General features: G+C 42.7%; 3 protein-coding genes across 3 annotated transcripts; 1 reads left to right on the plus strand and 2 right to left on the minus strand.

Annotated features, from left to right (window-relative positions):
* The first annotated feature begins 231 nt into the window (after positions 1-231).
* On the plus strand, positions 232-2,501 carry tcap (titin-cap (telethonin)). The gene is made up of 2 exons (XM_071915730.2): positions 232-582; positions 929-2,501. Exons 1-2 carry the CDS (start codon positions 431-433, stop codon positions 1,317-1,319), a joined length of 543 nt encoding a protein of 180 aa, XP_071771831.1. The 5' UTR covers positions 232-430; the 3' UTR covers positions 1,320-2,501.
* Positions 2,502-5,338: 2,837 nt separating this feature from the next.
* On the minus strand, positions 5,339-12,141 carry LOC139917808 (proline-rich protein 29-like). Its single transcript, XM_071907375.2, has 4 exons — positions 12,090-12,141; positions 9,800-9,915; positions 9,004-9,191; positions 5,339-5,557 (listed from the first exon to the last, which is right to left on the minus strand). Exons 1-4 carry the CDS (start codon positions 12,139-12,141, stop codon positions 5,446-5,448), a joined length of 468 nt encoding a protein of 155 aa, XP_071763476.2. The 3' UTR covers positions 5,339-5,445.
* Positions 12,142-25,693: 13,552 nt separating this feature from the next.
* rprml (reprimo-like) lies at positions 25,694-26,029 on the minus strand. The gene has a single exon (XM_071916887.1). The coding sequence runs from the start codon at positions 26,027-26,029 to the stop codon at positions 25,694-25,696; it is 336 nt and encodes a 111-aa protein (XP_071772988.1).
* Positions 26,030-26,339: the final 310 nt, after the last annotated feature.

Raw genomic sequence — 26,339 nt, forward strand, 5'->3', positions numbered from 1 at the left:
TATGGAGGTGATTGGGCATACAATTTGGGTATCAGGGGATTTTCAGCCCAATTACCCTTAACCCCCTCCTCAGAGTCACTTCCAGCTCTCGGGGGGGAATGAGACAGGGAGCGCTTGGTGTCGGATGTCAGCACACACTGATTGTAGAGTGACAACATGGATCAGAAATAGCAATAGGACGTCTATAAAAGTCCTGGACAGACCCAAGCCCAGACATAGACAGCGGGAAGAAGAGAGAGAGAGAGAGACACAGAAGGAGGAAAGAAGAGACACATCCAGCTGAAGCATCACCGTTTCCCTGGGCAAACATCTCCCGCCACAGACACGACTGACAGGCCGGACCTGAACACCGAACTCAAGAGAGCCGCAGAGACCCCAGCGGAGGAGATAAAGCCTGACACGTCGACGGACAGATCTTCCCGCAGCAGAGATGATGCAAGTGTGCACCTCCCTGGAGAAGCGTGACGGGGCTGTGGTGGGAGCCGAGCTGGCCTGCAGCGTGCGGGAGGAGAACAAGCCTCAGAGGGAGAGCTACAGCGCTGACTGGCGCAGTGTCAACCTCAAGACTCGAGCCCAGGACAGGTGAGAGCTCACAGACCCCCCGCAGGTCCTCACAGTGTAGTATGAGGTACCACAGAACAAGAGGGACTCAGAATGTCTACTTCTAAGCCTCTGCGATCAGATAAAGATAATATTATCAGATGATATTAGATACTAATGACATCCTGGCTTTAATTTCGGTTTAACTGCCTCTCTGTAAATCTTCCTTTTCATCATAAAATATGGACTGAAATCAGCTTGGTAGCAATTGTTGAATTCTTGGTAGGATTCTTCTTGTGCCAGAAGGCAATTGGTGTCTAATTAAGTAAGTAAATCATCAGCAGTGCTCCCGCAGTTCTTAACTTCATCTTCTCTCCGATGCCCGCAGGCAGACAATGAACATGAACGACGACTCTCGCAGGGAGACTCTGTCCCGGCAGTGGCAGGCCCGCACCCTGGTCCAGAGCTGCCCCTCCGGCGTCTACAGGGTGGGCACCGTGGAGAGAGGGGTGAGAGAGCACCAGCTGCTGCCCAAGAGGAGCACCCTCCCGCTGCCCATCTTCACCCCGGCGGAGCTGGGCGTCAGGCTGGGCCGTGGCGCCCCGCACACCGAGGAGGACCTGCGGCCCTTCGCCAGCCCGGACGGAGCCTGTCCCCTCAAGAGGACCGTGGACGACATCACGAAAGACCTCCCGCCCGTCAAGCCCACCCGCATGGAATTCGCCAAAGCGCCCCAAACCCTGGGCCGCTCCATGTCGCAGGAGGCCCAGAGAGGGTGAAAAAACAAAACAAAAAGCAGGAAGAGAGAGCGGGGATGTTAGGGAGAGACGAGAAGGATGAGAGATGGGGAAAGGATAGTCATGTGTCAGGAAAGAGCATGGAAAGATGTATATAGATTTATCCCTAGTGACATTCATCATAGACCCCACATAGATCATTAGCACTATCTGTGTATCTATCCCAGCTTGGCAAGCACAACACCAGGTAAATGTCACGCTTTGTCATTGTTGGCATTTGGTGGTCAGTGGTATTAGGAATGGTTATGTGAAGGCATCCGCGCTGTGATGGAGAGGCAGACATGTGCTGTGGGGTGTGTGCTTTCAGCTGTGCCACAGGCTAATCTCCCCGCTGCCTGGAAAAGAGCAGTCTGCGCCGGCCGGCTGGCCTTGTCAAGTCTGCTGTTCCCTCAATGGACTCCCCATGACCCTGTTTTTTCCAGCAAGTGTTGCGCAGGCCAAATGGCATTTACTGAAGAATGGCTGTCAAGCTGCATTGCATGCAGTGGTGCACCTTAACCCACTTGCATGCAATTTCGTTTTGCAGAGGTTTTTTTTTTTATATTGAAATGTACAAAATGTTTTCAAAAAGGGAAATGAAAGTGTTCTTGAGGTTATTGTATATCAGTTATACCTGTTATATGTGGTATCGGAATTGCAACGATACAGAACTTGAGATAGAAAATGACTTGCAAGAAGAAGAAGAGAGAGGTAGAAAACTGTGATGAGGAATGGAAAGAGAGAAGGGGGAGTGGAACGGATGGGGAGGGGGGTTGATGGACGTGCCTTGGCGTCAGCGCTCCAGTTTTATAACAACAGAGTGCTGGTCAGCCTCCAGGACTCTAAAAGCCCTTGACACTCTCTGATCCCTCTAAAGAGTACAGAATGCTCCAGCCTGATCACACCTGCAGCCAGCGCCAGGAAGCTGTATATATGTGTGTAGGTGTGTGTGTATGTGCCGACACCTCTAATCAGGAGGACTTAGGACAGCAGGATGTAATAAAGCGTCCTTTAGGGTTATGTATTAACTGTTAGTTGAGTGGCAGCTGATATAATGTATTCGATAGAAGAAGTGAACAGATGTTAGCTTGAGAGTTCCTTGAAATGTGTGCGGTGATGTTGAAATATTTTTTCCTAGAGAATTATTTTTCTTATTTTTACTAATAAAAGTTGAATTGCTTTTCACTCCTCTGTCAGTTTGTTTTCTGTCTGGGATGCAATATAAACATAATCCTACTTTGATTATATTTGATGGTGGATGGGTGGGAAATTTTCTAGTACAGCAGAGGTTTTGGGTGGAAAGAAGAGAGACAGAAGTGGAGAAAGATTAATATAAACCTGACTGACAAGCTACTGCAATCAAAGCTAACTTGTAGCCTGGTTCATACAGGCTTCTGACCAGGCAGCAACAGCTGAGCTAGGCTATAATGATAATAGGATAAACACTGTCCTGCAGCCTTAGGCAGGTTCATAGAAATATGGTCGCTGCGTGATTAGATTACATTAGATTAAACTTTATTGTTCCCTTGGGGGAAATCGGGTTGTGGCAGCAAAAAATAATACACCAATAATAAATAATACACCAAAGACAAAAAAGGGCATAAATAAGAATAGAGCAAACACAACCAACACTTACAGCAAATCAAAAATATATGAATGAAACAAATATATGAGTTACAGTATATGAAAGGTGTGCAAAAACACCAGTAGAACATACTGAGACAAAGAAAAACGAATGGAAAATACATGAATACATACTAGTTCTCCCTCTAGATTGGAGGAGACACCGTGATAGACTGACTGTAAGGGAAAATCTTGCCAGACAGGCTGAAATTAATAGCTGGGTGTCGGTGCTGGATCCCTGTCTCGGATCATTTGGGTACATACTGTGACACTGTCCTCCTCCCTCTGAACAAACCCCACTTCACCACTTTACGTCCCTCATTTATCTCTCATGTTCTGCCTCGTGTGTTTGCTCTCTCCCTGCCCAGAACACGCTGTTCCCCCTGTTGCCTGATAGTGTGTAGGGCTATGATGGACGCACTGCCTCCCTCCTCTTACCAATTTGCTCTCTAAGTCTACCATTTACCCCATCTAAACCTTAAATTATTAATTCTGTCTTTAGCCGGCCTCCTCTAATGAAGTCTCGTTCCTCTGCTTTCTTAAATTATTTCTCTCTTAAACCCCTTTCTCGCTTACTTTGTCTCTCTCTCTCTCGTCACTCTCACCCATCTCCCCGTGATAGGCTGAGTTTAATGGTTTGGTGATATTAATAGCTGGGTAAACATTGGCATTGCCCTGGAGACAGCGGAGACAGGGCCGTATCAGCACGTTCTTCCCATTTGAGCTCTTAATCCTGCTGTTTTATCAGAGATTTGGGTGTGCTGCCTTCACCCTCCTATCTTTAAAATCACCCTCCCACACAACCCCTGAAATCCTGCCCGCCCCGCCCCGCCCCACACACAGTCACAACAGAAGTTTCCACACTCGCAGATGAACCTCCAACCCTGAAACCATCTTCAGTGGACGCCAAGGAATTTGGGAATTGATTTCAGCGTGTCCTTTGTCATCACCTGTAGAGGGTTTGAGGAGCGAGCTGGCTCTTGATCCTCCTTCCTCTAATCCCTCTAAGTACTCATCACGGTGTATTTAAAGAGAGGGTCACAGTGTCAGACGGCAGTAGATCCTACATGGTGTCACACTCTTGATTTGTTGCCCACAGTGATATAATGGCATAAATCAGCAGTCTGGCATGCGGAGTCAGCATGAACGCTTGTCAATACAGCAGAGGTGCGACCGAGTCAACTTTGCTCAAATCACAAGTCAGTCTCAAGTCTTGAGGCACAAGTCTCAAGTCAAGTCCAAGTCAAGTCTCAAGTATAAATGTAGAACAGCAAGTCAAGTCAGAACAAATCAAGAGTCCAGCATCAATTTAATATCTTAAAGAAAACTAAATATCTAGGACTTTTCAATGCAATATAATTTTAATAGGATAAAAACTTGGTAAGAGCATCATGAGTTTGATTTCTATAATCAGTTTCAACTTCAATAAATTCAATCTTTTCTTTAGAAACCTTTTCAAGTCATCAAAGTAAATGTCAAAGTCAAGTCCTAAGTCACCAGAACCCAACTCAAGTATTCTCTTCATGCATCAAGTCAAGTCTCAAGCAATTCAAATTGTGACTGGAGTCTGGCCTATTTGTGGCCTATTTGTGTGCTATAAACACCCTCACACTGATAACCAAACCAATGCCATTGACTGTACAGTGGAGATCCTCCCACCCAGTATCTATCCATGTAAAACCAGTGCATTCAGCATTTAACAGGTGTGACTTCCTGACTACAAAAGGCTACATATGTATTTCACAGCAGGACAAAGGTCACAAAATGGACACACACACACAGACACACACACACACAGTTCAAATATCCTCTTACAGCCTAAAAATGATTGGAAATTGGAAACTTGGAAACAATGTCGTGTAAGGAATGCAGCAAGCAAGAGCAGAGCCTTGCCCAAGACGGCCAACTGTACAAACTAATGGACTGTCGCTCTCAAATTCCATAATGACAGATCTGTTGCTGCTCCCCACTGGATAACTTGGGTAATGCATGTTGAAAAAAAGTAAAGCTATGAAATTCCATCAATATATGGCAGTTTTATTTATAGTTTTATTCATTCGCAGCAACTTCCAGCAGTTGTAAATTAACATAAAACAGGTGAGGAGAAAATGAAAGGCAAACACAAGTGTCAAATCAAGAGAGAAGATGAAGAAACTCAGGATAGGTATTATAGTCCCTTATTGTTGCGTCTTCGGAGGCCATTGTACTCATCAAGGAGTATAACAGCGGTGAGGAAAGCAGTGATCATGCTCTCTTCTGTGCTGCTGCTATCTTCCCTCTGTAGCAGCGTAGTACTCTATGAAAGAACGAAGGGTGTAAGGCGTAAGAGGAATAAAAAGCATCTGATGAACACACTCCCGCCACCATTCACGATCATCAACGCCATTATCACTAACAACACCCCAATCAGTTCCCCTCTCATCACTACTATTGTGAAGCTCGCCGTTGTCACATCCATTATCACCCAGTTTCAAAGGCCAGTCTGACATCACAGGAGCGGACCGTGCTAATTGGCTGCCGGCTGGGTGTCGCTGTGTGGTGGGGTACCTGCTGCAGGGGGGACGTCGGCTCCCACAGTCCCGGCGGCGCTGGGTGGGGGAGGCGGGGGGACGGCTCGCCTGAATAACACACACATCACACACACACACACACACACACACACACATGCATCAATGTAATGTCTCCTGGCTATTTTGATCCTGCTGGTTCTAGTGATGTCACATAATATGTTGTAACCTCACGCTGCTTTGGAGTATTCATTGTAAAGGGGGGCTGATCTTTACCAGGGATGTCAATTCACTGATCACTAACTTAAGGTAGGGCTGGGCAGTATGGTTGACATGAAATATGATTTTTCAATATTTATATATATCACGATATGGCTCACATATGCAAAATCACATTAAATAATCAAATTAATGTTCTTCCCATTAAACCAAATGGTAACAGGTGTGATGTCAAACAAAACTGAAATTTTCAAATAATATTCCCACCATACCTAATTTTCTCGGAGTTTTTAAATAAAATTTGCTTGTTGTGATCAATTTAGACTGCAGAATTGTGTGTCACGATATCCCATAATCACCATATGATTCCAATGAAAGACGATAAACGATAATATTGAATTATCGTCAAGCCCTAACTTAAGGTATGGCAAAGTCCCTGCATCTAATATAATTTGCCACCAAAACCTCCAAACCTGCTTCTATTCATTAAATTTCTGGGGACAAGTGGAGCAGTGATGAGTGACAAGATAGTGTTAATGATGAATTATTAGAGGTAGCTCACCTAACTATCAGGTTAGAGGGACCACTGGTCCTGAATGCTCCAATGATGTGACTTTTACTTTTTAGATATAGCTTCCAAATGGATTTCTGGTCATTTTTGCTTGATCGTTATACTGGCAAAATGTACAAGATCAAATGTGCAATCATTTAGAGTAAGTTAAGGTTTGGTAAGCGCCACAACCTTGCCACACCAAAGTGATGCCCATGACCTTTACCTCTGGTTAATTAGTTATGTTGACCCATGTATTAGAAGACAGGAGTAAGTTAAAGCTGCAGTAGGCAAGATTTTTAGGTATAGAAAATAATCCTTGCAGTCAAGAAACTGTCCCAATTACAGGATTGTGGGGCATTCCAACCTAGCTCAAACTTCTTCAAAAGTGGAAGCACACACTAAATGATCCAAGTAAATTATTAGTTATCACATTTATTCAGAAGCCAGCACATGAAACATTGGATTTGAGGACTACAGTATGTGCTGGCTTCGAATGTGATAACTGATTGTTTACTTGGACCATTTAGTGTGTGCTTCCACTTTTGAAGAAGTTTGAGCTAGTTTGGAATGGATGGATTTGGATTTGTAGGTAAAAATAAAAATAAAATACACACTAAACTACAAAGTGTGGCTGCAACAGAGAAGAGTGTCCCATCCGCTCTAATTGGAACGCAGTAGATTTTGCCCAATTGAAATTCTGGGGGCAGATACGGACACTTCTCTGCCCACAAATAGTGACAAATCAAAACTTAATAATTAAATCTGTCTCCTAAACAGCAGTGAGTGAGCGGTCCGTCAAACTGGAATAGGAAACACAAACCACAGAAAACACAAAACACAATTGAAGACATTACATTATAACACAAAGTTGGGGGGGATAAAAGGGAAGGGTCACAGTGTTATAATTTTATGTGAGAAGAAAAAATATCCATTACTATCTTCCTATCATTCTATACACATTGCTCTCGTGATCATAACGAGGAAGGTGAGTGCAGATGGTTTCTTATAATGTCCCAGTATTGCCCTAAGCCTATGTCAAATCCTTAAGGAAGCAGGCTGCTCTCTCCATATTAACTCTGTCTATAAAGTCCTCAAGCCAACACTCCTTCAAGAGGCTGCCTGGTAATGGTCCTTCCAATTAAGGAGAATAATTCTCTTAACTGCTAGGCAAGATAAGAGAGGGAGCCGAAGTGGAAGTGTAGGCCGAAGCCTTCCCGTGGTTGACTAGCGATTAAGTAGCTAACGCGATTTTCCATTGACGGCAAAGTATGTTTTCTGCAACTAAACAAAGCAACGACTGCTGTTGAGATTCACCTCTCGGCTCACTATAAGCTTTTAGACGTTTTGCATGTTTCTATGTCTACAGAAAAGTACACTACAATGTGTAGAATGTACCAACTGTTGATAGCGGGGTGATCCACCTGATAGACACTGGGAGAAGGGGGTAGAAACTGTCTGCATGGCTAGGTTTTCACCTCTTGAGATGCAGTTTGGGACTTCGCTAAAGTATGAGTTCAGGCTCATGATAGTAACTGCTGACATTTTTTTCACTGTAGCCTGTGAAGCTGTAGCTAGCTTGTTCCCTTTGCAGGAGATGGAACATTCAAACTAGCTAAAAGCCTGCTGGGTAGTGTAGTGCGGTAACTAATTTAGTCATTCATGTAAATAATACTGAATGGATTTTTGTGAAATTAAGCCAAGCGAGATGTGTTGATGCTTCCTACAACATATTTCAAAATCAAAGCCATATGCTTTTTAGATTGCTTATACAAAGTAACCTCCCATACACTGACATAGGGTAAAGTCAACCCAATGGTTGATGGAAATGACATCAACTTCGGCTCCATACAGACAGTTGAGGTAGCTTATGTAGTTTTAAATCAAGGAGACTTCGGCCATACAGAGAAGTTGACTTTGAAAATATCTGACATCACAGTAACTGCATTACACCGCAATATCTTGACCACTGGACAATCCCAGAATAAATTAAATAAAGCTCCTTTCTTTCCACATCTATGCCAGCACAAGTCAGACTATTTTTACTTTTTTTGTATCTATCTTGAATAATCAAGTAGGTGATCTACAGTATGTGTTCTACAGAGATCTTATACTGAATCAACTTACACCTGAAACATTTAGGTGTTTTCATATATGCCCTCCAGATATCGTCCCATTGAGAATATGGAAAGGAGTCATTTAGGTCATGTCCCCGGGCCATTTATACAGACAGGCAGGGATAAGGAGCAACATTACTCAATAATCTGTAAACACTGGAGGCAGTCCCATTCTTGCAAACAGCATTCCTAAAACAAATATCGAGTTCTGGATGACAGGCAGGTTTAGCACCATCCCTGCACCTTTTTTTCAGTATATACTAGCTAATTGTGCATACATTAAGAATGGTGACTCAGACACCATACGCTTCAATGATTTGCTGGAGGGGGAAGATGTCATCTTTATATATTTGATGTATTGTTTTAATTAGAGTGGTACCGCAGTGAAGGGCGGATTTTACCTTTAGCTTTGTCTCTATGCCTTTTTGTAAATAAAAGTGCTACATTTTTTGTCTGCTCATTTTTTGGCAGTGTATGGAATATGCCTTTGACTTTTTACTTCATCTGACAGTTAATTCCCTGCCCCAGCACTGACACAGAGTCGTCAGAGTGCAACAGCATTTTCCTATATCACTGCAATGTCTCACGTAGTTTTGATGTACCTTTATACATACAGATGCTACATTTCATGAACATGTGGGTGATGTGACTGTGATGTGGTTGTGCATCACCTGTCTCTGTGTGACGGAGAGGAAGCGGGCTCCAGGACTTCGGTGGGATCTTGGTAGACCAGCGTGGGATGAGGCATGGGTCTGGGGAGCCATGCTGGGTAGGACAGGCATGGGGCGGGCTGGTAATAGTGGTGGTATTCCTCTGGGTCATCCTCTCCCTCTTGAATTATCACTAGATTTCTGGTGGCCTGACATAGCGAAAGAGATGGACAACCCACCTTGCTTCATTTCACTGTATTTAAGTGAATGACCGAGCTCATTACAAAGTCATCACTGCAAAAAAATTCATTTTAACCAGTCGTTTAGACTCATAATCAGTTTGAAAATTTACCTAAAAGGAAGTAAAAACTCTTCCAGTGGCATCAAATAATTGAACTTTTTTTCAGTGCATTTTCATAATTTTTTAGAAGTAACAATATCTTAAAACAAAGTAGAATAAGATGGATCACTCTACTAGTATCTTGATAATATTACTTGATTTAGGAAAATTTTTGGGTTAAGTTGACTGGACAGGAAAGTGAAATTATCTCACTCCTTTGGCAGATTTGTTTAAATTTAAGTTTAAACAGAAGAATTCGCACTGCAGCTAAGAAGAATTAAATTCAACTGAGAGAAACGTGAGAAAATTAATGCGCCTGCATTTTCCTACACTTTATTTTCACATGTTCTCAAGATGTTCACATTATACTTCCTGTTTGCTTTCCAAACCCAACACCATTTTTCTTTTTTAGATATATTTTTTGATTTTGACTCCATTTATAGATTGAATTGACCCCAACTCTCGTCTGGAACCTACTGCAGGTTCAGGTGGAGGGCCGGAGTATCCGAACGAGCTGAGGGCCGACATGGTCATGTTGTTCATGATGACCTGGTGCATCTGGGCGTTCTGGATCATCATCAGCTCTACAAGGTCTGCATATTGACAGCATCACACACACACACACACACACACACACACACACACACACACCCTCTACCTGAGAATCATCTGATAGTTATATCTCTACTTTATTAACCTGCTACTCAGTCCTCTTCCCTCTGGGTGACTCGGTGATTAACCCGCACTGTGTCAAACTGAGTTAGTGAACGCGATGCGGCAAGCTCAATTTTCTAACCTCCCTGTCACTCAATATTTGTTCAGCAATGACTCACCCCGCTAAATTATTTAATTCCTTCCCAGCAATATGAATAATCTGTCTGACCAAGGTAGACGATTCAGGAAAATCTATTCAAGTTGCTGTAATTCCACTATTTATTCCAGTTATTGAAAATGCATTTTTATACATGACTGACTAGTTTTAAGCAATATTCTCCACAGTGCTGAATTATTTAAAGCCTTCCAAGCGATATGAATGAGGTCTCTGGCCACCAGTTGTTTGTTAACATCTACCAGTGATAAAGTGATGCAACATTCAGCAACATGACACACCTTGGGATATTTCTCCATCTTGAAGGTGTAAGTCAATTCCATAAATAATGCAGCATTAATGTCATCTAATTTGAGTCTGTGTAGGCTCTTCACACTCGGCGAAGTGACAAAGAAGCAGAAAACTCATCTGAGACATGAGATTATGGCCCGGCCTTCACTTGGATGATGGAAAATCATCCAAACCATAACACCCAGTTATTGTATCTCCGGTGATGAAATAGTTTTGTCATTGTTGTCATGGATTTGAAATGACAGTAGCAAGACCCTACAGGTTTTGATCTGCAGTTTTTTGATCTTGGTTGTTTTAATTGAAAATGATCTGCAGTGGCAAAATCAGTGTTTTGTCTTCAGTATCAGTGCTTGCTTTACAAAAAGTTAATTAAGTGCGCTGTTGATATTCATTACACATCCAGAATGAAAGGTCCATACAAATGACCCAGAATTTTAACTCAACAAATGAGTAAAAAGAAAAAAAAGAAAAGAAAAAAAGCTCACACCTGTCAGAGTGGCTGATGAAGTGGAGGTAACAAAGGAGTAGGATCATTGGCATTCAAATAAATGTCAAAGCTGCACAAGGCAAGATTTGTATGTAAAAATGCTCCTGTCCTATTAGCCTAAACCACAAAGTGGGGCTGCAGCAGAGAAGAGCATCCCATCCCGTCTAATTGAGACCCTGTAGATTTGCCCAATTTATGGTCACTGGCGATAAATCTTCTTGCCACACAGGAAGTGTTGAATTAAAACTTAAAGTGATGTTGAACTTGGGTAGTACTTTGGGTTGTGTAGCTTCCTGGCCATGATATAACCCCAAAATCTGCGAATCTGTTGCTCCTAGGCAGTGTATGGCGAAACCGGTCTGAAAATTACATTTAGCACATAAAGCAGATTCTGACATTATGTAAAAAAAAACTTGTCATTCTGCTGAATTGTTTTTAAGTAAATCGCTTTCTTTATGTTTAAGTGTAACACCGAAATTCTTCCGACTAGACCACAATTCTCCAGTCGCCTCTCTCCGAGCCCCGGAGCAACAGATAACAGAGAATTGCCCAACACAACCCAAGGTACTACAAGTTCACCATCACTTTAAGAGCAAAATATACAAAACTGTGTCCTTGGAGGAAGAGATTTAGGTCTCAGCCATGTGCAGTTTACTGATGTCATGTTACATGATTTCTGGGTAATGAAGTCCTTCAGACTCTCAAAAATTCAAGCAGTTATTTCCTGTTACCACCTGGGGCCGCCACACTGCAAAGTTACCTAGTGCAGCTTTAAAGCAGGAAAAACTTTTCAAGTTATAACTCCAATGTCACTGAATACTACTGGACTGTATACTGTAGCCTTGAATACATTATTTTTATTGGACGCTACCTTTAAAAGTTCATGACTGTACATGTAAGCAAGGCTAACTAGCACCTGCTGCTGCACTTGGACACAAATTAAACCCGGATGCACACTTGTACGCGCGCGCACGCACGCACACACACACACATGCACACACACATACACACTTCACGCACTCCACACAAGCTAACAGTAGACCATAAATAATATATCTAAGTGCATGCATGCAAGCTGGCAATGTGACAGACAGGCAAGAATAGCTGTGAGTGTGAAACGCTGAGATTCAGAGTGTGTGTGCAGTGACAGTCTGCCATACCCTCCCTGACGTGACCACCAGGCCTAATGGAGGGAGCGGAGCCGGGAGGCATCGTGGTTGCTGGGAGCTGCTGTAGGATAGTGGTGGGCTGCTGAGGAGCCTGGGGAGGAGAGATGGGACCGTAATGAGGCTCTCTGCCTGCAGGCACAGTAGCAGAGAATAAACTGCAGCAGCTATCTACCTATGCAGGTGGTGAACCTCCACTCCACAGGAGGGGAAAAAAATAAAGATTAACTTCCAATAGCCAATCAATATTAAAAACTCCTGCTGATATTAGTAATTATCATAACATAATGTAAGATTAGGGAGCAATAGAGAGTTTTGTGTTTCGCTGACAGAGGAGCCAATAACTAAGATGTTGCCTGTACCTTTGTTACAGACCCATAACTGACAACCTGCCATAAAAGAGGCTGAAGCAAAAGAATGAACACTTACAGGAATTATCTGCAAATTGTGTGGATCGTACGGCTGGAAGTGCGGATAAGTATCCTCTGTCCACGCCATTAAATATGTATATACACTATATACAATATATACCTAAGAGAGCAACCTGGTAGTATTTACCAGATATGTGTGTACACAGTAGCAGGTTGCCAAGGTGCCAAAACACAAGCAACAGTCTCTCTCTCTCTCTCTCTCTCTCTCTCTCTCTCTCTCTCTCTCTCTCTCTCTCTTTCAAACACACACACACACACTTGCTCTCTTTGTCTTTCTTATCCGTTGTGATCACTGCAGTAACGGTTGATTGTGTGATTGTGCTCACTTTGAACAGCAGAAGCAGGCACTTTATTGTACAAAATAGACCAGTAATCCTATAATACACTTTAGAAGGATACCATGCAAACATATACAGCAAAACTATAAACTGCAGTACATATCCTTGGAGTGGTACAGGAATGTCAAACAAACCATAGGAGCAAAACAAACAAACAGTCACTATAAACCCACTAGTGAGTTCAGACACACCATACATCCTTACAGGAATATTGTAGGATTATTATAGTGACTTTCACACAAACGCTCGGCCCACAAAGCAATCACAGCAGGAGTTCCATCCATGAAAACATAACTGAATTGACACCAAAGCTCATATTAACATTTAACAAGGAAATCGGTGAGATTAGAGTAGATGCAGCTATCAAAGTGTATTCACAGTTTTACATTGTTACCATTTCATTTCACAAGACAGAAATTATTCTTCTAATTTGACTTTACGGGCCTTTTTGCCTGCAGCTAACACTGTGGTAGAAATAAAGGCATTGTTATCTTTATACGAGAACTAATGACATTTAAACAATTAACACTCATTTCACAACAATAAAAACTCACTGTGAAATGTTTCAGAGATCATTATTTATTGACACTTTGGTCTAATTTGGTGTCCTAAAAGCATTAACGATGCTACTAGCGCCATGTGGGACTTGCTATTAATTCTACAGCCATTTCCAGTACAGTTAATAATAACAACTAATTGTTATTCATCCGCCAAGCAATATAGCTCTTGAACTGTTAGCTAAACAGACTGGTTGCTATGGAGCCCACCAGGGGCCTCCTGGTAGAAAAAAAATCCATGTGGAAATCCGTGTACTTGGTTTTGAAATCCGTGCAGCACACAGTTTAACAATCTGTGCTTTTGGATTAGCAATCTGTTTCCTCAATTTTACAAGCAACGTGGGTTTCAGAACAACTAATTTGTTAAAGTTCATCTGCTCCTTTCCATGCTTGTGTCAGATGATTGGCCTGGTTCAGTGCTTGTAAAGTTGAGGGCATGGATTACTAAATTAAAGACACTGATTATTAATTTGAGGATATGGACTAGACAGTACTAATTCATTCATTCAAGGGCATGGATTACCAGTTCCAGAGTACAGATTATTAAATGTGGATTTCAAAACCGAGAACACGGGTTTCCACATCAATTTGTCTCTTCAGCTGGCCCCTCGGCTCCTTAGGTTGCTAAGCGGCACATGGCGATTTTCTGTTTGTGCATTAATATTTAAATTGACCGTGATGCATTCACAGGTGTGCTTTTATGTTATGCTGCATTTTACAACAGCTTCGAATGTGACTCAGCCAATCAGGACTGAGGACCGGAACTAGCCTACAGTTACAGCTGGAACTTCAGCATGGCGGACTACACTAATTAGCACAGTTTACATTTACTGTACCGCTCTGTCTTCCAGCTCTGTTTCCCACCGCATCCCCAACCCACTCCGCTCCACTCCCTGTCAGTGGAAGGGGCCTCACCGCCCCCATCGCATCTCCAACTCTGTAATTAAAACGCTGTAATCTGGGAGGATCGTCTCTATTTTTAAAAGCCCCCCTGTCATCGTGTGGGCAAAGTGACACAAAGAGAAGCATCAAGCGAGGAGGAGGAGGAGGAAGAGGAGGAAGGGGGGAAAATAAGAACAACTGCAGCAGCAGGTGATGACCAACTCTATGAGAGACGAGGAAATTAATAAACTATGTCTAATTTGCGGAGTTGCCTAAAGATAGTGCTCGCATACTGTTATCTAGTCCAGCCTACGCTCCTCACATCAACACCTCTTGAATAATATGATTGTTTTTATAGCAACAGAAAGAAAAGAGAAGAGAGAAAACCCTTGTGAGAAGGAACTGTAGTAATCCTGTGATACATTTCAGAAGGATGCTGCACAAATACAACAGCACAAGCCTATCCTACAGGAATATGATAATGATACCACAGCAAACAAACACCATAAAGCACAATAAGGTTACTACAAACTCAGTGTAAGTCTCTAAAGGAGTATTATTAGAATATTACAGTCATTTTTATAGGGACACGTACAGTATGCATACATGATATATGAATCCCAATGGAAGAGATATCCAAAGGCCTAATGGGAAACCTAAGAAACTCAAGACCTAAAGACTTCTCCATAGGGACTGGGCTGCTGAGGTATGATTAAATTATTTGCACTTCTCAGTAATATTTAATCACGCTCGTTCACACACACACACACACACACACACACACACACACACACACACACACACACACACACACACAGTCATCAGCACTGGTTAAAGGGTTAGCTCATTGCATTAGAGATCATTTATTCATACCCCAGGAGGGCGGAGAGGGGAGGCCATGCTTGGGGACGCCCAGCAGTTCTCTCTTCATCAAAAGCTAACACCATTAACCACATTAGCTGAATCTTCTACTGAATGCATTAAAAGCAGAATAGCATGGCATCAGCGTTGCTTAGACGTTATTGCATTGCTTTTCGAATGTGATCCTATTAGCACGCTGCCGTTCTGTGGAATTGTCTGCGCCGTCGGTCGGCTGCCGGGGCGGATGGTGACAGTAAGATGGCAGATTTGAAGTTAAGGCTCTTATCATTAGTCCATAAGTCTGACTCACTTTCGCCCCCGCCCCCCCCCCCCCCACCACCACCCACCCCCTCCTTTCTTTTGCCCCTCACCCCCTGCGGCATGAGCTCAAGAACATGGCCATTACCTTTCCCCGTTCCTATGGCAACACCACCCTGCAGCCCTTATGTGGTGGTAGCAGTGTGTGTGTGTGTGTGTGTGTGTGCGTGATCACGTGTGGGTCTTTGTGCACGTGCACTGCGCACTGAGGTTTGTTTAGATAATGTCAGCAAAGAGTCTCATCAATTTATTGGATGTTTAATTCAGTCCTCTCCCGCTTTCTCTCACTGTCTGTCACTGATAAACTCTTTGTCCTTTTACTACTAATTGCTATGTCTGTGCCTGTCTTTACTAATGTTTTAACTCTGTTTATATTTGTTTATCTGTATTGCTGCTATTTTGTGTGTGCCTCTGTGTCTTTTTGGCAGGTTGTTATCGTAAAAGAGAATGTGTTCTCAATAACCTACCTGGTAAAATAAAGGAAATATATATATACATAAACATGCATTGTTTCAGCACAGCTACACAGTAAATGCCCTCAAGAAAGAGACCATAGATAGACAATAGACAGTGGATATTTCAATTTTTGGAAATGTGTGTGATTGATATGCTTGTGTGTTTGCCTGGGTGTGTTGTGACTCGTCCTGATTGATCCCTGCGGGTGATTAGTAAGTCTTTGATGAGGATGACTGGACAGAAGCTCAGGAGTCTCTCAGCAGAGGGCCGTCCGACGTCAGCTGGACCTCCTCTGGGAAGCGGCCCCGGCTTTCGCTTGTTTGGAATCCGCTCACTGGCCGCGTGCTGTAATGACGAATGAAAGAGAGAGTTAATATCCAGAGACGGTGAGGGCATGGGAGTGACACAAGAGGGGGGGGGGGGGGGACAGAGTGAAGGGCAGGGCAGAGAGGCTGAGAGGGAATGTTATTCTCTCTCTCTTCGGCGGTCTCCACTGTCTGGCATGCAGAGATGAGGGAGAGAGCGCCAGAGAGAGAAGAAATGTGAGATACGGCTTTGAATATTTCTCCTCTCACTCCTCTTCTTCTCCTCTACTCCCTAAGGAGAAGGGCTGACTGACAGACGCTCTCCACCGCCTCCCCCCTCCACCACCTCACCCTCCACCCCCTGCCTCCCCCGGCTGTGGGCAAGCTGGGTATAGCGCCTACCACCAACTCATGCCAATTAACACGTCTCTATACACACACTGAGTTCATTAATACGGAAATAACTAGTTAGCCACGGACGCCAATTACCTGGCGTTTGGTCATTTGAGGAGAGGGAGGCAGCGGGGTGGGGGAGGAGGGGTGGGAGGGGAGGGGCTTATCCAGAGCGTAATGCCACTGCGCATTGGTGCACCCGTGCATGTTCATTACAGGTGATTTTCAGTGGAAATCAATGGGATGAAACACCCACCGTCCTCTCGAGACGAGGCGGCCGTTAGAGAAAGGCGTTTTAATGCCAGCCGCCCAAGACAGAACGAGCTCCCATTCTGTTGCTGTTTGCTTTCTGTTTATCGTGGGCTTGATTAGTCCCATGATGATAGTCTCTATCTAAGGCAGCCAAGCCAGTGTCATTGTGTCTCTACTCTCGCTTTCCAACTCTCTTTTTGAATGCTGATTTAATCAGACACAACCTGTGCCAAGCTCTCTCCTTCTGTTTTGATCTGACATCCCCAGTGCCGAGCTGTCTCCTCCCTGTGAGTGGATCTGTGTGTATCCGGACGCGGGATTGACCCGGACGTGATCCTTGGCTAAATACAGAAACGGAGATGAAAGATGGTTTAGTGCAACGTATGACTCCTCATCCCTCAGGAGAATTAGATTTAACCTCACTGCCGAAGGCCTGCACAGACAATGAGCCTTAGCGGTATTATGCTCAATCTTAAACTTTCCTCCAGTTGGAGACTCATTAGATAATTTAATTTAGAATAGTTTATGATTTCCTCAATGAGAGGTTGGGCAGAGGGGAAAGAGGATGTCAGTCTCAATAAGAGTGAGACACAAACTGATTTAAACTGTTCTGCCTCTTCTTCTCTCTCTCTCTCTGTCTAAAGCTCCAGTCCACAATCAGACTGCAGGGCCGCCTGTGCTGCAAAGATCAGCCCACTTCTTCCTGTTTGTTTCGTCTTATCGCAGACATCTGTTCGCTCTGAAAAAATGATTAAGCTCTTTATACAAGAATAACATATGTGAGAGCAAAACCTGTGAATAGTAAGCATTCATTCGCATCGGTTGTATTGATTCATGCAAAATGGACCTTGGGTTACACTCTTCATGGATGTCTTTGTGTATAACCGCTACACCTATACATACTATTACTATTACACTTGTTTCAAAGCATTCCAGTGAAATAATTGTCCACATTCTATGAGAAATGAATAAGAAATGAATTCCTTTAAATTACAGATCTTGTGTTGTCTGGGTTCGACTATCTCCACTCGCACGTTCTTTGTCTCTCGAGTCTCAAAGCAAAAATCATTTTCCACTGATTTATTTTTAGACCAAACAATAGGGGTATTTATCTTAGCCGCTGTCTTGTCGTTCTTTAACATCTCCCATTTTCATCCATTATTGAACATCATCATATGAGTTTGTGTATACAGCGGATTCAAGGGCGCTGTTGGCTAATGGTGTCTGAGGAAGAGGGATTCTTGGGAGCGCAGACAGATAAAAGGAGCGGGAGGGGAAGGGAACAGACCTGCTGCAATAAGAACACATTGACACGCTGACAGCTGAAGTTCAGGACCGGGCAGGTAAAAGCGCAGTGACACATCACATCACCCCAAAGCTGAAAAATGCCTTCGGGTTGTAGCTGACAGCACAGTAGGCTATTATTATGAAATCAACAACAGTCACTGTGGCAAATGATCCTCACACTCACGCTGAGAATATGTGCAGCATAAAAACACATTTGTGAGTGTGAAATAGTGTAGGTGTATCGCTTTGTGGATCGGTCGAAATGTGTTAATTGAGTTAAGTGTGTGTGGTGTGTGTGTGTGTGTGTGCGCGTGTGTAAACTTTTCAACTTCATGGTGTTGTGGATACTGAAAAGAATGAAGCAATTTGGTTGTTTGTTGTTCATTTGCCTGCACATAATAGATTTATTTAAAATTTCATGAGTTTGAATGCAAGGACTATCTACTCCATGGTTCCCCGCTGAATTGGATGTGGCACAATTTGCCTGGGGAAATGTGGAGAAAAGGTGAGTGGTTCTGTGTGTGTGTGTGTGTGCGTCTGTCTGTGTGGGTAGGTGTATGTGTGTGTGTGTGTGTGTGTGTGTGTCCGGTTGTGTATTCATGCAGTGCCGTGTTTTGGGAATGAATGAATCAGGCCCCAACCAGCAGGGGGCACCATAATTACTAAAAGAATTATTGGAATTGTTCACTATCTTTTAAGAAAATTGTGTATTTTTGATCAAATTGATGACACATAAGGTTATGCATCAGTGGCAACTCAAGTAAAACAATTTTGACAGGTCGTGTTCAAGTGAAATCAGTAAAGCAATTCAGAATAGATGCTATAATTTGAGTCTAGAGGGCAGGTTGGGGGCGTCGGTGACACCTTTAGAAATGATTGCCAAGTCATGCCACTTCCCTGTGAGTGTGTGTGTGTGTATGTGTGGGTGCGTGTGTGCTAGAGAGATGAAGAGAGAGAGAAAGAGAGAGAGAGAGAGCGTGTGTGTATGTGCACTCACCTGTGTGTGATATGAGATATTTTTTCCATTCCACAACTTCATTGCATGTATTGTTATTGCTTTCTCCTTTGAATACGACACATCCCATTAGAAGCAGATTGAATGGGGCTGAGAAAGGCCACTTCATCCTTGCGGGACCTGCATCGGCATAGAAAACAGATCTTTTGTGTATCTCGCCCTCTAATCAAAATACAGAGGGAGTAAAAAATAGCTTTTGTCCAAGGTGTCGCCTGCCCCTGACAAATCTGTATGGTGTCAAACTCTTCCAGTGAAAAGCGAAGCACAACAAGAGACCTTCACTGTGATATATTGCATATTTTCACTCCAAGCAAAGTTTCTTGGGAGAGCTATCTTTGTTACAGTTAAGTGTTAAATGCCACTGCTGGTTTAATCACCATTATTTCTGTCATGTTTTCTCGGCTACTGCACAGTTCATTATTTTCTGTGTGGTCTCTGTTGTAAAAGGTCAGTGGTGACGCTGCTTGACAAGCAAATATAGCTCTGCGGAGCGAGCCGGCAACACAGCGAGGCTGCTCAGCTGAGCACATGTTGATCAGGGTGAAGGGTTAACGTGTTATTCTTGCGCTGCCACTGCAACGTTATTAAAGCCAGTGAACCTCTTCATCAGCCACGTGGACTTAGTATCACTGACTGCATCGCAACCTTTGCCGGATCAATCCTGCTCATCTCATTTGGATGAATCACATCCCTTTATCAAGCAGCCAGTTATACCCAGTCTAACTTGCATAACCAGGCATGCCATCCTTTCCAATCCATAAAGAAATACAGTTTTCCAGTTTTTGGGAGGTTGAGCAATTGGTCAGTTTACACATTGAGATGGAGAAGTGATAGACACCAAAATCATCTGTGTGTCCATGGTAGATTGCTCACTCCGATGCTACATGCTAACACTTTAGCATGCACTATGTTGAGTGATAGTAGGCAACTAGCATTGCCCCAAAAGTGAGAAAATGACAACTTTTCAGCGACTCTAAACTAAATGGTAAGTAATCTTAAGCCGTCTTTACCCAGACTATTTATACCAGGTTATTGGTAGATCATGCAAATGCCATGGTAACCATGGTAACCATGCCACAAGCGTTCCATCACCTGTGCATAAGGTGCATGTGGAAGTTGGGCCAAAGTTCCTTAAGGTTGGTTCACTCGGGCGCCATCTTGGTAACGCCCCCCGGGGCAGGAAGTTCATGACTTTATATGTAAAGTTCTGACATAGCCTATATACAATCATTTACATTACATATTTATGAAAACCACTGAATTGTTAACAACATGAAGTGTTAAATTATTATATATCTTATATCTTATATATCTGAGAATATCATGTTAATAAATCATTTCAAATGTATCAATAAAACAGTTGCTGGCAGAGACGGTTGATGTTGTCCCCAACCTGTGTGAGTTGTCATAAATAACATATTGTAGTTCTGCTGTGAAACCTGAAAGTATGACTGGTGGATTTTCTTTATAATATGCACACAAAGACTGGCCACTTTCGCTGACGACACATTTTACGTTGTCGGCACCACCGTCTTTAACGTTTGAAATAGTTTCAAATATAAACCGGGCTACATCAGCTATATTGAGAGTGAATGACATTCATTTTTTTTTTATTTCATGGATCTACTGACCATATAATAAAAAAAACATTATTACACACCTTTGTTGAATATTCAATTCTGATTGGCCAATGTACGTATCACTTCTGAGTAGCAGACCCATAGAGATTGAGCCGTTCAGTCTCTATGTGCAGACTGCTGTTTCACATCTAATCACATCATTCTGCAGTAAAGAAGTCTGGTCAGTTTAGCTTATTTCACATCAAATTAAATAGTAACACTTTGTGGCAAAAAGACGTTATTCCTTGGTTACTGCAGACAAACACTCGGCTAACCGAGTGTTTTTTTAAAACATTACTTGTAATTTATTCAAAAAGTGCAAACTTTTGATTGTTGGTTAGAGGCTTAACAGAAATCTTACTGGATTTGTTTAGGTTGCCATGGTTACAGGATGCTAGCTACAGACATTTCTATTGCAGTCCTGCTGAACGGAAGCTTGTAGATTACTTTAGCTTGTAATGAAATCATTTTAAATGAATATTTTGTGTCAAATGATTGTCTTTGGTAAGTAGCTGTGTAATAAGCAGGATAATGTACAGGGAGACGGCCATTTTGACACCGAAGTGCTTCTGCTGACATATAAATCGTTACACGGGCTCGCACCATCATATTTATCAATGTCCCTTACATACCCCCTCATGCCCTCTGATTGTAGAACACATCTTACTGTCGCGAGAGTCAAGTAAAATCATCAGGCAGCAGAGTGTTTTCCTACCTCTTCCCTATCTTTGGAACCAACTTTCTCTGGAAATGAGCAAATCCAAACTCAAAACTACCTCTTCTCACCGTACGACCAGCCCTCGCCCTGTTAGTTCAGGACCAACACAGTTTCTCCTCTTACTTAGGAAGCATTAACATAAGAACCGGCTGTTGGTGTCTTGGCCTGTCTGCGTCGTTACACTCACTGCCTGTCTGCTGTCTGTATGAGTGTGTATGTGACTGAATATGTCTGCTCCGAGTGTGGTTGTGTGTGTGTGTGTGTGTGTGTGTGTGTGTGTGTGTGTGGCTGTCTGTTTATCTTTCCTCTCTTTCAGACACCTGTTGCACACAATGTTTTTCCCTGGCAGTGGATGTGGCCGCTGCCCCGAGCTGACTGAAGTCTTTCTGCCTCATCATGTTCCTCTTTGTGTTATTTGCTTTGTTGCCTCATTTTCATTGTCCATGTCATTGTCCATGTCACTGTCCATGATATTGTTTTGTCCTATTGCACCTATTGCACGCTTTTTCTTGGGAGTTTTTTGTTGTTGTTATTGTTGCTTTATTGTATTGCATCATTTTGTTTTGTGATTGATTGTTGATCGGTTAGATCTAGCTAGGCTCATTCTCTGTGAAGTTCTTTGAGGCATGATTTGTGATGAAGGGCTATATAAATAAATAAACTTGACTCATTGTTGCAAAATAAACCCTTTCAGCATGATAAAGTCTTAATAAAGTCTTGTGTAATGACTGGTTTGCTGTAAATTATCCCTTACCTTACAGCTTTTTATTACTAAAAGGTCAGTCTTTTTATTCTTTTTACTAATGCTAGTCACCTGCTATCACTCAACATAGTGGATGCTACAGTGTTAGCATGGAGCACCGGAGCGAATGATCTACCGGGGACACATGGATGATTTTGGTGGCTATGTTCACTTAATCACTTGATCACTTAATAGGTACATTGACCAATCTCCCAAACAAAAACCTTGGTGTATTCCTTTAATCCTCATTTAGGGATTGAGGTATGACAGATCTGTTGTATACGTGATTGAGCTGTGTGATTCCTTCTCAAGCTTTTTTCTTATTAACCATCAAAAAGTATATCGCAATTGTTGTCATCAGATCTGCCGTCACCAGTGTTTTCAGGGTTAGTGAGATTTATCCCTCAAACATCACATTGTGCTGGTCTCTCCTCTCCTCTCCTCTCTCCTTCCCCTCCATCAAACTGAGTTCTCATGTAACGAGTTAAGAACTGAACAATTTACTACCTCTCTCCTTCTAAAAATAGGACGCATGCTCGCTTGTTCCTAACCAGCATTCACCTGTACATGAGAAGAATGCCAGAACAATTATGTGTTGTTTTTTGTTGTGTTTTTTTTTTTTCTCTCTAGAAGATTAGATAAAGCCTACAAGTAAATCCAAGGCTCACGAAGAGCTGCTGTCTTTTATTCCAACAGAAGTTCTGTTCTGGGTCTCACTGTCCATCAAAAGGATTGTTTTCATAAAAGTGGATAACTTAGCCTGACCTCTTGTCTCCTTTCTATATAAAAGCTGGAACAAATGGCACACTGTTTATATTCAGGGTTTAACTGTTAAGTGTGATTTTGCAGCGCAATTTGACTGTGGCAGTTTTTTAATTATATTCATATTAAGGTGGAAATAAATGTTTTCAGTGTAATGTCTTTAGCGTCAAAAGGAATCATTCTATTGAAGCCAAATCTGCACCCATGTAGTGTGTGAGTATTCATATATGGTTTCATCTTAATTATTCCCTCAGGTTCTCAGCATCAATAAAGGCAATGTGCATCAACTTTGAAGGGGTTTTATTGGTCACCATGTCAACACATTCAAATACTCATCTTTCATAGTCATGTATTGTAAGTTGTCCGAAATAGAGTTGCTGTATGTTAGAGATATGATCTGTCAATACATGTTTATCTGATTGTTATGATGTAAAGAAATAAATGTGTCCATGAGTTGCTTTGTTTTTTTGTTTTTTTTCTCTGAAACACTTTTTGGATGATGAAGGAAGCTGAAAGTGTGTGCATTAGTGTACGTGTGCATGGTGAATGAGCACATGTGTGAATGCATGGGTGTGTTTGTAAGGATGGATTCATCTACCCGAGCTCTCCTAACAAGTCCTGAAATAATAATGAGAACATCGGTTGCTTCTGAGTGGGGCACATGAGAAAGAGAGAACGGGGGGGTGGGGAGGAGGGAGAAATAGAGAAGAAATAGAAGAGAAATTGAACCAAAACGCTGAGCTAGATACAGTGGATACCTAATGTCTGACACCCAGAATGAAACTTTGTGTGGGTTTTTCTGTCGGGAATAAGACTAGTTTGGAAAGTTTGGGAGAAAAGAAAAAGGGGTGTGTGCCGAGACCAAGGAGCAGGAGCAGTAATGATATCTGCAGCTTCTCAGTTCATGGACGTCCCTGTATGTCCGCCTTGTGTGAAATCCCTCAAAAGCCAGTCTGCACCGAGTTGCTGCAGCTTCTCTCCTTCCTCTCTATCCGCTCTCATGCTCATATTCACGCGCACGCATACGCACTCTCTTTCACACTCTTATTAGTCTCTCTCTTTCTCTCTCTTTCACACATACACACAGACTTTCTGATGGAACAAAAGTGGTAGAACGTGAACCTCTCTGGATCCCATACTTAAGCCCTTAAGGTGCAGCGGGGGCCGCTGGGAAGTGAAGTGGTCAGAATGAGTCTGAGGGGTTCTTGATTGCGGTCGGCCGGTCCTCCGAGAGATCAGATTAAATGCTGTGAACCCAATATGAGCTCAGTCTGTTGGCCTAAAGATGGATAACTTAGACTGGCCTCTCGTCGCCTCTCTGTATAAAAGCTGGAATAAACGGCACACAGTTTATATTCAGGGTTTAACTGTTAAATGTGATTTTGCAGTGTGGTTTTACTGTTGCAGATGTTTTATTTATATTCATTTTAACCTGGAAATATATAGAAATATTATTTTTCTGTAGAATTCCATTAATGTTGATGGAAATGTAAAGGTACACTCACTACAGAGTGTGTGTATTCACTTAATGCTTTTATCTTAATTGTCCTTTGAGGTGCAAAAGTAAAGACAATGGATTTACTTTGCCTCGGATCAGATCCAAAGGCAGAGAGGATCAGAGTATTCTCCTATATGAGAATGTGGTAAAAAGTAGGAAACATTTCACATGTCTGTGCTGATCTGATTTGAATTGCATTTAAAAAGTAACTGCTTCTTTGGAGATTATTACAGCTCTGAATCTGTGGAAACGTAAGTTTAAAAACATATAAACAATAAAAGAAAATGTTACATGTGGTTGCAAATGTGATTTTCTGCTAATCAAAAGGATTTAAACGACAAACATTTTTACTATGATACCAGTGTCGATGTTGTATTAATTAACAGATGACAAAAGGTTAATATGACCATTTACATTTTTTAATATCATGCTGCACTTTTTTCAAGTTCTCTTGGTACAAAAAAAATCATGCAGCATTAGTGATTTCAAAAGTGCAAAACGGGTCCAAAGATCACCTTACAGACCAAGTAGCGAGCATGCTGAACAGGACCAGAATCACTCCATGAAGCAATGATGGAGTTGGTTGAAAAACGTGCAAGATTCCAGCACTCTGAGTGGATTTGCCCTACATGCCACCAAGAAAACCAGACCAAGAAAAATACACTTTGTATAGAGAATACCCACAAATCCATCACGTCCATAGAGAACACGGGCAGACGTGGAACTGGAACAACTCATGATCATGCGTTTTGACAGTTTCAAACTTTAAAGCATTAACAATCATTTTAAATTTACCAAAAAAATAATTTGAGGTAACAGCTTGTAAACATTTTCGTCACTTTGTTCAAGTTGGCAATAACAAATTCATTCAAAAGATTCAACAGATCGGCCCACGTGTAAACAATTGCTGGTCCTTTACGCACAAACTTTACGCACAAACACTGGTCGTTTGACCACTATGTTGTAGGCTAGTCATTTTTCGGAAGGAAATGTCAAGTTTTTGCATATCTTCTTTCCTCACCGGCACACAGAGGGAGCGTCTTTGATAGGTACATGCAGATGCAGATGTTGGCCTGCGGTTGGAAAGGTAAATGTACCAGATCTCCACCCGGATCTCCACCCGGATCTCCACTCCAGATCTCCATAGTACCAGATCTCCGCGGTCTAGCTGAGTCCGATCATGACCGCCTCCACGTCTTTGGAGGGTCTCCGGTCCTTCACCAGGAAGTTAATCATACTCTCCGATTTGATCATCAGGTTGCACCCGAGGAAGAATATACCGAACATGACGGTGAGCGACAGCACGCACAGCACCGCGATCTGCACAACACGCATGATGAAGAGTTTGCGCTCGTCCTGCATCAGCCCCAGCGAGCCTCCGCCGTCGCCGGTCACCACGTTGTCGGTGGCGTTACCGGAGTACGTCGCCAGAGTACCGGCGAGGGTCTGACTCCCGTTAAACAGCGCGCCCCGGGTCACTTCGAAGAGAGAGACGTTCATGCTTCCTTGCGAGTTATCGGCAACAAGACGCGCGGTTCCACCGGGCGGGCACACACACTCACCACAAAACCTCGACTCCAAGCAAAACTTTGCGTCATGTGACTGTTCAGACAAAAAAAAAAAAAAACAGTTGAAGAAATGGAAACTACTACGCTTCTTAAGACCAGCAGATCTTTAAGCCAGCCTCGATCTTGTTTTGCCACTGTTTTGCTGTGCGTAAAGCCTATAGCCACATCACCGAACTGTTTTTATTTTTGATTTTTGATTTTTTTTTTGCAGTCAACTTCGCATCTGATGCAAGCAAAAGTAA

The sequence above is a fragment of the Centroberyx gerrardi genome, chromosome 7, assembly GCF_048128805.1.
Source record: "Centroberyx gerrardi isolate f3 chromosome 7, fCenGer3.hap1.cur.20231027, whole genome shotgun sequence".
Taxonomy (NCBI): Eukaryota; Metazoa; Chordata; class Actinopteri; order Beryciformes; family Berycidae; genus Centroberyx; species Centroberyx gerrardi.